At 39.7% G+C, this 13122-nt stretch overlaps 1 protein-coding gene across 6 annotated transcripts in view; it reads left to right on the plus strand.

Annotated features, from left to right (window-relative positions):
- Positions 1–13122, plus strand: part of ZDHHC3 (zDHHC palmitoyltransferase 3) — a 34664-nt gene that overhangs the window by 13589 nt on the left and 7953 nt on the right. For 5 of the 6 annotated variants that reach the window (XM_074840666.1, XM_074840684.1, XM_074840674.1 and 2 more), the window contains 4 exons: positions 1194–1318; positions 4550–4646; positions 6498–6579; positions 8324–8454. In XM_074840666.1, coding sequence (XP_074696767.1) covers positions 1194–1318; positions 4550–4646; positions 6498–6579; positions 8324–8454 — 435 coding nt within the window. Of the gene's footprint in view, positions 1–1193; positions 1319–4549; positions 4647–6497; positions 6580–8323; positions 8455–11106; positions 12761–13122 lie in introns of those variants that run through there. The other variant, XM_074840717.1, reaches the window with a different exon arrangement.

The raw sequence follows: 13122 nt of genomic DNA on the forward strand, positions 1-13122 counted from the left end.
GCTGCCGGGACGAGGGGAACCAGGGGCATGTCTAGGATCAGAATGAAACAGAAAGCACTGCTGAGGCAAACAGATAGAATACTTACAATAAAAAAATGAACACCTGAATTCGTCAGAATTGATAGCATGTGTCATGCTTTTCAGGAACTGCTTCCTGTGGATTCTTGCTAAAAACATTCCTAAGGTTTTGAGCTTTGCTGCATACTAAAGAGAGAGAACATTGTGTTGGTAATTTTTGAATTGGTCAGGCCTGTTGGGAGGTTTTTGTGGAAAAACCCAAAGACTGCTCAAGAAAGCCTTATAGTACTGGTTTAATGTGCACCTCTCATTTATGTGTATTATTCCTGTTTATTGCTCTTAGGAGGTTGTATAGTTGTGTTAAAAAGAGAGCTGTTTCATCAGAAATCAGTTAAAATACCACATCCCTGTTTTTATTTCAATATAAAAGCCTTACATCTGCAGAGGTGCCTTTCTGCCACTGTACCAGCACTGATTTCTTACAACACATTTCATGACTCTCTTTGGTTTTGGGGGTTTTTTTTGAGCAAATTTATGGCCCTAGAAAGGCTGGAAACTCTTGAGCTCAGGCTCCTGCAGCAGCTGTTTAAAGACACATATTTTAAGGTGAAACTGCACAGCCAAGAATGTTTTATCTAGTCTTATTCAGGTGGGAGGATTTTTAGTGTTCACTGTTTGAATGTTAAACCCTAATTTAAATAACAAATACACAATGGAAGCATAGCTATAAATATATGAGGTGTTTACCAGCAACTCTTAGTGTACACAATGATACTACTACAGTAGCTGCTTCTACTGGAATAAAATATCTGCAGTTTGCAGTTTGTGATATGGAATACTGGCATGATAAATACGTTGATAGATGTGAAGAGAGGATTCTTAAATATTTTAAGGTTACTGTAGGATTACAAAAGACTGATTGCTTAAGTGAGGATTTGGTGATATTTAAAAAAAAAAAAAAAACAAACCACCAAAATGACGTTTAAGTATGTGGTTCCGTATATTATGACCTCAATTTCTTTTCTGAATCATCTTGCTCTTCCTGAAACTGTTGATCTTAGGGAAGTTTTTATTTCTTTCTCTTCCCTCCTCTCCCATAGTTTTATGTCATCCTATTGTTCTTAGCACTCATAATGTCCACAGGTTAATCTTCTGGTTTGTTTTTTTTTCTGCAGGGTGCTGTACCCAAAGGTAATGCCACAAAGGAGTTCATCGAGAGTTTACAGCTAAAGCCAGGACAGGTGGTTTACAAGTGCCCAAAGTGCTGTAGCATCAAACCTGACAGAGCACATCACTGCAGGTAAGGTCTTTTCTGAGGATTGATCTTTTATCAAGACCTCAGGAATCATCCAGTGCTCCCTGATCTAAATTATTACTGGAGTCTGAGACTGGAGTGGTTAAACTGAGAGATTGGCATCCGAATTCTGTTGTCAACAGTGCCAGACACATTTGAGCTTCTCTGAAAAAATCTCAGGCCTTTTCTGACAAGTTTTCATCTATAGCAGATTGGGGCCAATTCTTGCAGACTAAGAAACACTTAAAATGAATGCTGCCTTGACTCCAGACCTGTAATTGACATAAATTTTCGTGTAAACATGACTTAAAAAGAGACATTATATACCAGAATACATAGAAATCCATAAAATGTAATGTCTCTCAAAAGGTCAGTGACCTTTCTATTTTTGTTTTTATTCACAGACTCATTTGTCTAACTTTAGATTCTATTTAGAAGTGATATTTAAGTTAGAACTAAAGTTCAGGTAACTGTATTTTTTTAAGAGTTTAGACTTCCACGTTTTCACTGAGTACTGTGACTTTGTTTTGTGCTTTGTGATAGATCAGTATGCCTACTGATCTGTCATGTCCTTTCTTTTTCTGGTAGGATAAACTTCCCTGAAGAGAGTGTCTGGTAGTGAGCTTTTTAGTACTAAAGGCAGTGAGCAAAAAAATAACTACTTCCTAAAATTCTCTTCTACTTTTAAAGCAAGCGAACCTGCTTTCCAGTAAGTAGTTAACAAGTTTGCACTGGTGTCCCTTCCTTACCTACTCAAAACCCAATACATACTGAGAGAGCTCGTATCAGGGTTACTGTTAATTCATGCAGGGGTCTTGTGGGAGGGAAGTACGTGGTACTGAGCTGAACAAACTTGTTCTGCTGTTTGCATTTTTCATATTTATTTGCAGAGCTTTAGTTTGCAAATGGTTTTCTTTTGTTGTTGTTTTTTATTTTAATCAAAATCAGGAGTTGGTTATTCAGCAGGAGCAATGCGATCATGCCTATCACTTATTAATGCTACTGTAAAATCCCCTCTGACACTTCTTCAATTATGAATGAAACTTCGCATCTAAAATGCTGTCTTGCTGATGACTCGCAGCGTAGGTAAATGAAAAAGACTCTTTGGCTAAACACAAAACCTCGTCTCCATGGTCCTTTTTTCTATGCTTTAAGATAACTTTTTAGATGTTAAGGTTTGGGAAACTGATCCACTGAGTGCTGATGGTGTTGAGAATCTTCAGTCAAACATTTTTTTTGTGGGGTCGGGGGATTTATTGGACTTTCACACATCAAGGCTGTGCATATGCATCAGCAAGCGATACTGCTAGTTGTATGTCTGAGGGGCCAGAGTGCTTTTTGATTCATACGCTATTTTGTGAGTCCCCCATGCCCAGCAAACTACTTGTGCCAGCATTTGGAAGTCATGTGGTTGAGCGGGGGGAGAGTGTCTGAGTATGGATAATCCCTGCTGCCTATAGTTTTCAGTCTTAGTTTCTGTGTTTCCTTTTCCACCAGCTAGTTTCATGTTCTGCCTGTCATCCAACTGCTTTTGGTACGTATGCATGGAATAAAACATCTCCTCTCATCCTTAGCTACCTCCTTCATGAAGCTCTTCTTTGGCTCGTCTGCTTCAGGTTGTCCCTCTGGGGAGCTAGGACCTGGGAGCGATTGGAGGGGTTGCTTGTGTACATACCTTTTCAAGAGCCCAAGGGAAGTGTGTGCGCCTCTGCACGCAGTAAATTAAACCACAGGGAGGCATCCTCCTGCTTTACACCACCTGCCCTGCCTCCCTCCCCCCCACCTTTTTTTTTTAAACCAATATGAAGTATGACGTTATCTGACAGATAAATTGTTTGTACTGTGCCATCTTATTTTAGTCCCCATTTAGCCCAAAAATCATTTCAATCTGCTTATTCTAGCAAAACGAGGCTTTTCTTGTTTTCCACTGCACCTAGGGCTGGTGGGTAATAGGGTACCTGGGCCTGCCCGAGGAGAGGCAACTCCTGATCTGGTCTCATGCTGGGAGGCTGGGGCCTGCCTGGCCAACCTTTCATTTAGGATCAGGGCTATAGCAGCTCATTTGTTTTTCAGGCATGGCATGTATCCTTGGGGATTGCCCCCTCCCACCATGTAGAGTGAGTGCAAGGCTGTTCTTACAGAGAGGTTTTCTATTATTTATTCATACGTGCTTATAAGACGTGTTTGTTATCATTTGAGTTCCCCTTAAGCATTTGGGTGTTGAAGTTTATTGTTTATATTAAGGTCAAAATATTTTTTGTTAGAAGAAGAAAAATAAAATTAGCAGAGCCCTCGACCTTTTCTGTTTCAGCGCTGCCAGAATTGTTCTGGAATGGCTGTTTCCTTTCTGGGGCTATTGTTTGTTTGTCTTGGGGTTTTGTGTTTTTTCATATTTGATTTCTGTGCTTGTTTGTGCAATGTGGTATCAGGAGACTGCCTTTCGTCTCCTATCATATGAGAAAGCAGCAGAGAAAAAGACTTCCTTTATTATGTGAGTTGAAACAGTTACTGACTAAGCAAGAGAATAACGTACAGACAAAGTAATAATCTTTTAATTATTTGACTTCTAGCCACAATGTGCATGCTGGCAAGAATTTGAATTTTGATTTTATTAGTCTGGTTTTGTGAAGTGCTTTAACATCTAATTTTATGTTGAATGTATATTGTGGTACTGTCTTCCTGATTGACTGCCACAGCTGGTTTATGCTAGTATGTAGCTTACCTTGATGTCAAGAATCTTTTCTAATGCTTTAATTTTCTTTTTTGCAAGTTCCTGCTACCAGCCAATGTTGGTAAATAAACCTTAGTCTGTTATTACCAACTCTGAGAAATATCTTTATTCGTTACTGCTTTTCATATCTTACTGTTTTTTGTTTGGTTTTAATCTCTGGATGTTTTCACAGACCAAATAGGTTAAAACTAAACTAAGATTTTTTCCATCTGCCTGAATGTATTGTTGAAACCATATTTTGGCAGAACCACTGATGTGGATATTATGCTAAGGTATCTTACTTGGCATTAATTTTTTACAATGGTTATTTGGGATTGTATGGTTCATTTTGAGCAGACTTGCTCAAGTGAGCAAAGCACAAATATAAATGTTGTGACCAGTAAATTTATTTAGGTTCAAATTTCACCTCTGATTCTTTCCTTTAATTTCTGTGTCCCCCAAGCCCCTGTGAAATCTTGTGTTCCTGGAATGAAACGTGCTATAAATAAAGACCTGTATTCTTTCAGTGTTTGCAAGAGATGTATTCGGAAAATGGACCATCACTGCCCGTGGGTCAATAACTGTGTAGGAGAGAATAACCAGAAGTACTTTGTACTGTTTACAGTAAGTATTTTGCAAGTGGTGTTAGAGATTGTCCAGTGGGCAGCGCTGAAATGCTGTGTGTAGTCTGTGAGGCAGCTCCAAAGACTGGCTTTCTCTTCTTTCCCATTTCAGAAGAACTTTACAGGGAACCGTTGCAGACATGTGTTTCACTGATTAGGGAACACACACTAGACAACAACAGGAAAAAGGCATCACAGGAAGTATTTGCCAGGGTTTGGTGAGGTTTGTGTTGACAGTTGTTCAGCACCTATTTCATAATTTGAGTAGTTTATTTATTGTGGCGTTGAGCTCTTTGAGGTGTGGGCCATCCTTTTACACCGTACTGTGGCTGGTAGGGTCCCAGGCCATATGTAGGGTTCCTAAATGTTGTAGTTGTATGAGTACCTGTGTGGGATCATATAATAAGAGATGTTGCCACATCTTAAGCGAGGAGTGGGAAGTCTGCATCCCCTTTGGCAAGAATTATCCACCTTTTACTTGCAAGTGGTTTATTTTTGTACTTGAAAACCAAGGAGGTGTTTGACTTTTTGTACTATATCTGTGGCATCATGAGTAAGAAAACAGGAGTGCAAACTTGAATACTATATATTTCTGGAAGGGTTGAAATCTGTTTCATCAAAGCAAACTGTAAATATTCTGTGGGAGTAGCGTGAAGATTACAAGGCTGAGTTTTAGTGATGCTCTGTTTTATTAATAAATCTTTTGAGACATCTGTAGGTTTGAGGAAGAATGTTCTCATATTACCAAGTAACAAGGGGGAGATTTTCAATCAAATGGAAAGGCTTACTGTTCTATGGTGTGGTTTGTTAGGATGTGGATTACAGAACAAAATGAATCCTGTTTTCTTCCCTTGAGTGAGTTTTTTCATCATGAGGAGTGAGCTAGGTGTTTTAATCCTATCGAATGGATTTCTGTTAAAACTGACATCTACTTTCAAGCAGGCTATATTAAACACTTAATGTAGTTGAGAGAAACAAAGTAAGGGTTGCTGGTTTTCTTCTTTGTTATTCTTTTTGAGACCCAAGGAGGTGAAAGAACATCAGCATGCTCAACTTGAAAGGAAAACCAAAATACTCTCCTATCACCTTTTACTGCTTCCACAGAGGTTTCTTGTAACAAAATATCTCTCACTTCTAATATCTTCTGATCTTTGTCAGAGTCTGTAGGTTCAGGAGAATCATCTTTTTAGCCCTGTCTTGGTAAATTGTAGTGTATGTGTAGCATTGCTTATAGTTTAAAGCTTTTTGTTACACAGCTAAGACCTAATTTAAAACAAAAAGGATTAAGTATGAAGTATTAAAGCTTGAGAAGAACTTTCCATGCTGGTGTCTGCCTCAGGGAAAAGTACTTATTAAAAACAAAAACATTTTTCTGAAACTCATGCTGGAAAGGAGATAAAGTGCATTTTGTGGCTAAAACAAATTAGCTATTGTTTCTCTGGGAACTTATAGTGCTCTCAAGAGCAAGGATGTAAGCTTTGACAACATTATACCTCGATGTCAGAGTGTTGCTGTTTTCTGAAAATTGTGCTCTAGTCGGCGGAGATAAGGACAGTAAGCTGCGTGGAAGGTGGCGCTGGGGCACAGGAGCCTGGGTTTTATGTCCAGCTGGCTTTGAATTAAGGAGCCTCCCTCCTGTTCACTCAGAGCTGTTAGTAAGGCCAGAATGAGTCCATGTAGTCTTGGCATTTGCCAGCCTCAGGGTGCTTGTTTAGGGGGGTTGGGAGGGCTTGGGTTTTGGGATGGTTTGTGGTTTGGTTTTTTTTGAAGTCTTAACACTTTGCTTTATTTAAAGTGTTTAGAAGATTTAGCATTTTGGTCTTTTACCTATATTACATTCTTTATTTTTCAGATGTATATAGCACTGATTTCCCTGCATGCTCTAATCATGGTGGGATTTCATTTCTTGTATTGCTTTGAAGAAGACTGGACAAGTGAGTACTAACAAAATACCTCAATAAAATATCAGATTAGCCTATGAATAAGATTTTATAGTTTGCTTGTAAGGCAACCCTTTTTATTCTGGTTTCAGAAGAATGCTATCAGGGCTCTGCTATGCTATCTCAATTTTTTTTTTTTAATGATCAATCCTGGAACTTCATAATTCCTTCTGACCTGCTGGGATCTCTGTCCTGAAAAGTCCTGTTTCAACTTAAGCCTGGTAATGCCTAGGGAGAAGCTGAGATGTAAAGACACCTAGATAGTGTGTGTGCAATAACCTACTGTTGACATGAACACAGAGATAATTTCCTGAATGCCAACACAAGATAAGAATGTGTATGCTTTTTTTTTTTAAAGAGTAATGTGAATCATTCTTGCAAGATTGCCAGGAAAACATGCTAACCCAGATCCAAAAATCTACCCTCACAAGAACAAACAATTCCTTTCCATTAAAAAACCCAAACAATCCCCATTAAACAAATGAAAAACCCCAGCCCTTGCTCTGGAGCAGCCAATGAGTAAATTTTCACAAAGCCAGTTGAGATGTGTTTTTAAAAACACAAATGGATATAGGAAATCCTCTAGATAACGCTGAGGCAAACAGCAAACTGTCAAAGAATGTGTATGCAGAGGTATGTGCTGCTTGTGGATTTTTTGGAAGAGCATTAGCTTAGTTTTTCTTGGAATTTCAGTTGTGTCATTCAATATAATGACCGGTTTTAGTTTATAATACTGCAGAGGATGGGTACATTTACACATATGAACTGAATTTGACAAGGTTGTTCTGCAGTTCAAAACTTTGTAAAACAACTGCCAGCTTGAGAACATCTAGATTTGAGTACAGTGGCCAGGGCCGTAGGGGAAGGATACATCAAAAGATAGTTTCCTTTGCCCCCTTTCTCAGAGCCTGTATCTGTGGGGGAAGCACTTTCCCACCTGTCCCAGGTTTAGGTGGCAGAACAAAGCTGTTAAGAGAGATGGATCTGTTGTTCCAGCTGCCTTGGATTTGTGCTGATTTTGGTAGCCCCTGATTATGGTATATCTGTTAAATCTTAACATCTCATGGGAAAAATAGGTTTTTCTGGTGATACTCATTCTTGGATTTCAGAAAAATCTGTTCTGACAGCACTAATAACCTTTTTTGCCCTAATAACATTTTCCTTCCTCTTCCTTTCTTCTGCTCCTTCTCAGATTTTTTTTTTCAGCTCTTGCTTGAGTTTGTACTATAGAGCATGAGGAAAAATAAGAATTTGGTTTAACCTGCCCTTCTTTAGGTTATGACTTAGAGCAGTTATGAAAGGAAGCATACTCTGCTTTTATGTTGGTGCTACAGAAATAATTATCCTTGTGTCCTGACCACCAGCTTGAGATTTCCAAAGTGATAAAGTCCATTAGAAAATCCATTAAGATTAAAGTTGAAGAGAGAAGCTACAGGTGAAATGGAGTAGGGTGGAGTCCTAGCCAGTGTACTGGGGAAACACCAAAGTGAAAGTTGCATTCTTGAAGTGTTGCAGGGGTTTTACTGGTTTTGCTTTTTTTTAAACTTTCAGGAATAATCATTTCACTGTTGAATATCCTCAAGAATGTCAGATCTTCCCTGTGCACCTTTTTGAGAATGTTGATCATATAATTTATTGTGACAGTCTGAGTATTGGAAACTCATGGCTTAGCAGGTGTTTCTCAGCTGCTGCATTACCTGATCTCTCCCCTTCCAACTCCATTGTTTTGTCTTTACAGAATGCAGTTCGTTCTCTCCACCAACTACAGTGATTCTTCTCATCCTCTTGTGTTTTGAGGCTCTCCTATTTCTCATCTTCACCTCAGTTATGTTTGGGACCCAAGTACACTCTATCTGCACTGATGAAACGGTGGGTGCCTCACTCGCTCTCTCCTTTTCCCTGTCTCTCACCATTTGTAGGAACAGTGAAGGGCCACAGGGTTTTACCTCGTTGCACGGGGAGTTCATGTATGTGTACCCTTTGAGGAAAGATCCAAGGTAATAACTGAGCTGGCACAGTGCTGGATTGTGCTCTCTGAAGGTTACTGTGAGAAGTAGTGTGCACTTATGTATTGGCTGGGATGCTGTGTTGACAGTACCTCTGATAAGGCAGGCATTGGTAACCGGGATTACTCTGTAGAGAGTGTTTGTCCCTGTGGATTCAAGAACCTTTTTCCTCTAATTAAATGCTTTTACATTGGTATTGTCTGAAATTCAGCTGTGTGTCCCCTGGTGTCACTATTTACAGCTTTACATGCTGGAAAGCCAAGATGAGTAGGTGGGGGAAGGATACACACACACGCGCGCGCACAAACACACTTCTTTTAGCCTAGAAGGTTTCCAATTTTAGCTGCTTGTTAAACAGTTCAAAAACGCTTGCTGGAGGGAAAAAGAAAAGGGAGTGGAGTAGGCTTATGGAAACCTGCTGAGTACAGTCTGCTGCAGAGTCACCATGTCGTCCCCAGTTCAGAGATGGCACAGTAGAGGTTACATAGTAGTGTTGCAGACCGTCGTATATCCCTGCATTTGCCCACTTCTGTAAAGATGGAGCTGGTGAGTCCTGGGGATGTTCCCACACTTGTGAATACTGCCAGCCTTCACCAAGCATGCTCAGATACCTGAATTAACTGGAGTGGTTGAAGAGAAGAGATAGTCTTAAACAGGTGCCAACTCTTATTTCCTTCCCTGCCTTCCTTTCCCCTTCACTTGTTTGCCCATGGCCAGTTGAAGCTAAAACAGGTACTTTTGCTGCCGTTGGAGAGCTATGACTGGCATTATAGACTGTAAGAGCCCTTTGTGCCTGAATTTTTTTGCAGTACTTTTTTTAAAGCTTGGCTTCTGCAAGAGGCTGATGTTCACACTGTGGCTCTTCTGTGTTCAGAGGAAGACCTCAGCTGTTCATTCTGCTGGGGAGAGCCCCAGGAAGAAGTACAGTGTCATACAGAACAAACCTGCTGAGCTTGAGTTTATCAATAAGCGTGTAAATTACAGTGTTGCCTGAGAGTTCATCACCTGTATTTCTCAGTCTTTGAAACCTATCAACAATTTTTAGAAGCTGTTTTCTACAGCTGGGCACCCAAATAAGTCCCGCAATTTTCCCTTCGCTTCAACTTCTGGGAACTCATAGATGTTAAATGAACAATGCCACAATTTAAAATAGAAAATGAAATATGGTCTCCCCCTGTTGGGTTGTGGGTTTTCGTTTTTGTTTTTTAATATGTATGTAAGGATTTTGCTCTGTAGGATGTCTCATTGATTTGCTAGCATTGAGCTAGCTGTGTCTGGCAAGCAACGTGTTTTGAGCAGAGGAGTATTTCCAGGTGAAATTCTTCCTGGCATGATCTCTTGCAGTGTTTTACTCCGTATTTTAGAGTGTTTACTCCATATTTAGAGTCTTGCCCTTTCTCACCTTCCTCTTCCAATCACTGGGAGACCTCATTCCCCATCTTGTGTACGCTGTCCCACGAGGATGGTTCCTTTTTGCCTGAAGGGACCCAGAACCATAGTGTTTTGCTTTTGACATTTGCCAGGGATCAGCACAACTCTTACAGTTGACCCATGTTGTGTTCTGCAGAGCTCCCAGAATCAGTAATTTGAGACACGTAGATGCATTACAGTGCATTAATCCGTAGCATGAGACACACACGTAGGTCAGGAGAAGCTTACCTTTCAGAAGATCTGAAGTTAAAGAACAGAGTGATCTGCCTGCTGCTGCGCCCCGTGGAAGAGTAATGCTCTCCAGTGACTGCACTTGTTTGTTTTGCTTCTGTGGCAGCCAGGCATTTCCTGAAAGACCAAATTCACTTTGTGGGTTTTAGACACAAGACAGATCATTTATTTTGTTTTAATCATTGACTAGTGAATGTTTCAGCTGATTGCTTGATGGTTTATTTTTGTTCTCCCTCTAACCTTTACTAAACAATGCCAATCATTTCTCTCAAATCGGTATCTTATTTAACCCTTTCTCCCTGCTGTCAGCCCATGCATGTTTTAGCAGTGATTCTAATGAAACATGAAGAGGCACCAGGTAGACTCAGCTACACTGAGCCATGGGCACTTCCTGAACTTGCTTGGTGAATCTGGAAGCATTACAGAGTTTATCTTTGGGTTTGTGGGTTGTTTTTTTTTTTTTGTCTGCAAGCTTATAATGGTTTCCTCTAAAACTTTTCCATCTGGTTAGCACATAATACTTTCAGCCATTAAAGCACATACTTTTTGTTTGGTTTTAGGTGGTGTTTTTTTTTAATTGACATCAGAGGCAATTGGATGGCAGGTCTTAAAAGGTTTATGAAATATCTAGGCCTGAACAAAACGAAAGTAATGTTATTTCCAAGGAATACTTCCTATCCTTAATATTTTTTTACTATAAAACAACCAGAATAAAAGGAAAGGCAGTCTAGATGCATTTTTATTTTCTTACTCCATCCTTTGGATAAGGGGTAACTGAGAGTAGACCTTTCCCCAAATCCAGAACTACAAAATCTGAGTGTTTTGACTGAAAATGTGATATTTCTGTTTTCAGGGAATAGAACAGTTGAAAAAGGAAGAGAGAAGATGGGCTAAAAAAACAAAATGGATGAACATGAAAGCAGTATTTGGCCATCCGTTCTCTATAGCATGGCTTAGCCCATTCGCAACACCAGACCAAGGAAAAGCAGACCCGTACCAGTATGTGGTCTGAGGAATTCTTGACCAGCATTTCCACTAAAATAGAAACATATTACAGCACTACTGTTATAAATTTTCCATGAATGTTTAAAACAAAAAGCAAAATAAACTTTTTTTATGTCTATTAAATGGCTGATAATTGCAGAGGAAAAAAAAGCCCTGTATTCCACAATTTTAGATAATTCTATATCTCTGGCTGAAACTGCTGCTGCTTTTTTTTTTTCTCTTTCTTGTTTTGTTTTTTTTTTTTAAATCTTGTTAACTTTACTGGCCTTTGTTTCTCTCTGCTTTCTGTATGGCATAACTAATGTGAAGGGGATCCTCTTTCTCTGTTGTGACCCGCCTCTTCTGAGTAGATTCTCATGCTGTCTCCTGACTGTGATGAGCTCTGTGGAAGACATATGAGTGCCAACAGCCCTACACAGACACCTTTGGACTTCCTGAAGGAGCATATTGCTCTTTCTTAAGTGAACTTGAACGGGGAAGCAGACACTTCACTTACCCAAAGGTGCAAGACGAGAACGCAACACAGCAAAAGAGCCAGTTGACCTGGTGATTGCATACAGTTAAAATACTTAAAACAAACGTTGCCAACACCAATTCCCACCCCACCTTCCTTTTTCCTTCCAGCCACAGGACTGATTCCATCTTTCTGGCATTATTTTGTCTGTTCCCTCCCTTGTGTGCAGGAAATTGTTGCCCTCTTAGGATAACTGTGGCAGATTTAGAAGACTCTTTGGATTATTAAATGCCTTACACTTGCAGGAAAGAAAGAAATCTAATTTTCAAGTGTTTAGAATAGCAGAATCATCTTGTTTGTGTGTGTTTGTCTTGGAAAATGACTTGTTAGAACAATGCCTGCTAAACAGTGTTAATGTGAAAAACTGACATGAATGCCCAGATAACTATAAAGACTAATATTGATGGGATGTGCAGGTGTACCGGGGTGATTGATTCTGTATTCTTAGCATTGCCCTGGTTTAGAGCTTTGTAAATCTTTTCTCATATTTATGCATACACGTGTATGTGTGTAAACGCACATATATGTGTGTTTTAAATTGGGAAATACTTATGGTAAGGAGCATGCATGCTGTTACGAACTGTGTGGTGATGAAAGTGGGAGGGACAGAAGGTATTCCAAAAACGGGTAGAGCTAAACCATTCATAACTACAACTGACTTCTTGTGTTCAGGCAGGAATTTTACTACATTTTTGGATCATGACTCCCATGGGCTCATCAAATGAATTGCAAACAATGGAAACATACAAATCAGCTGTGTCCATGACTTCCAAGGAATCTTTTCATTCCTTGGTTTAAGATAAAATGGTATTTTTTTGGAAAATGACCTGTTTAGACTGCTTCAAAGCCATGGGGGAAGGGAGGGAAATCAGGGAAGGAGAAATTTAATGGATGTCTCATTTTGGAAGTAATGTGAATGCTGCATCTTTTCAATCTGTCAATGCTTCCATATGGAAAACAAATGCAATAAAACTTTTCCAAAAACTTGTTTGCTGTTCTTACTTTCTTTCTTCATTTCAAATGCTGGGAAAAATCTGTAACAGTTTTCTGAACTTTCGCTTCTCTACGCAAGCAGGCAGAAGCATATAAAGGTTAACTGAGTGTTCAACTTTTAAGTTTAAAAATGAGTTAATCGCTAATATACTAATCTGTTAATTAGTGGTTTGATTTTGTCATTTGGAAGAGGCTGTTTAGTAACTGCTCTGCTGTGTAAGCGGGCTGCTTCTGCAATCCTTGCTCAGGGCTAGATCTTCAGGAGTACATTGTGATCTGCAGGTCTGCAGGAGGGAGCCACAGGCTACACTTGTGCCCGAGTGGGAAGGCTCCGTGAGGGAAACGTGGCCTTTGTGT

Source organism: Strix aluco, chromosome 1, assembly GCF_031877795.1.
Source record: "Strix aluco isolate bStrAlu1 chromosome 1, bStrAlu1.hap1, whole genome shotgun sequence".
In the NCBI taxonomy this organism is placed as follows: Eukaryota; Metazoa; Chordata; class Aves; order Strigiformes; family Strigidae; genus Strix; species Strix aluco.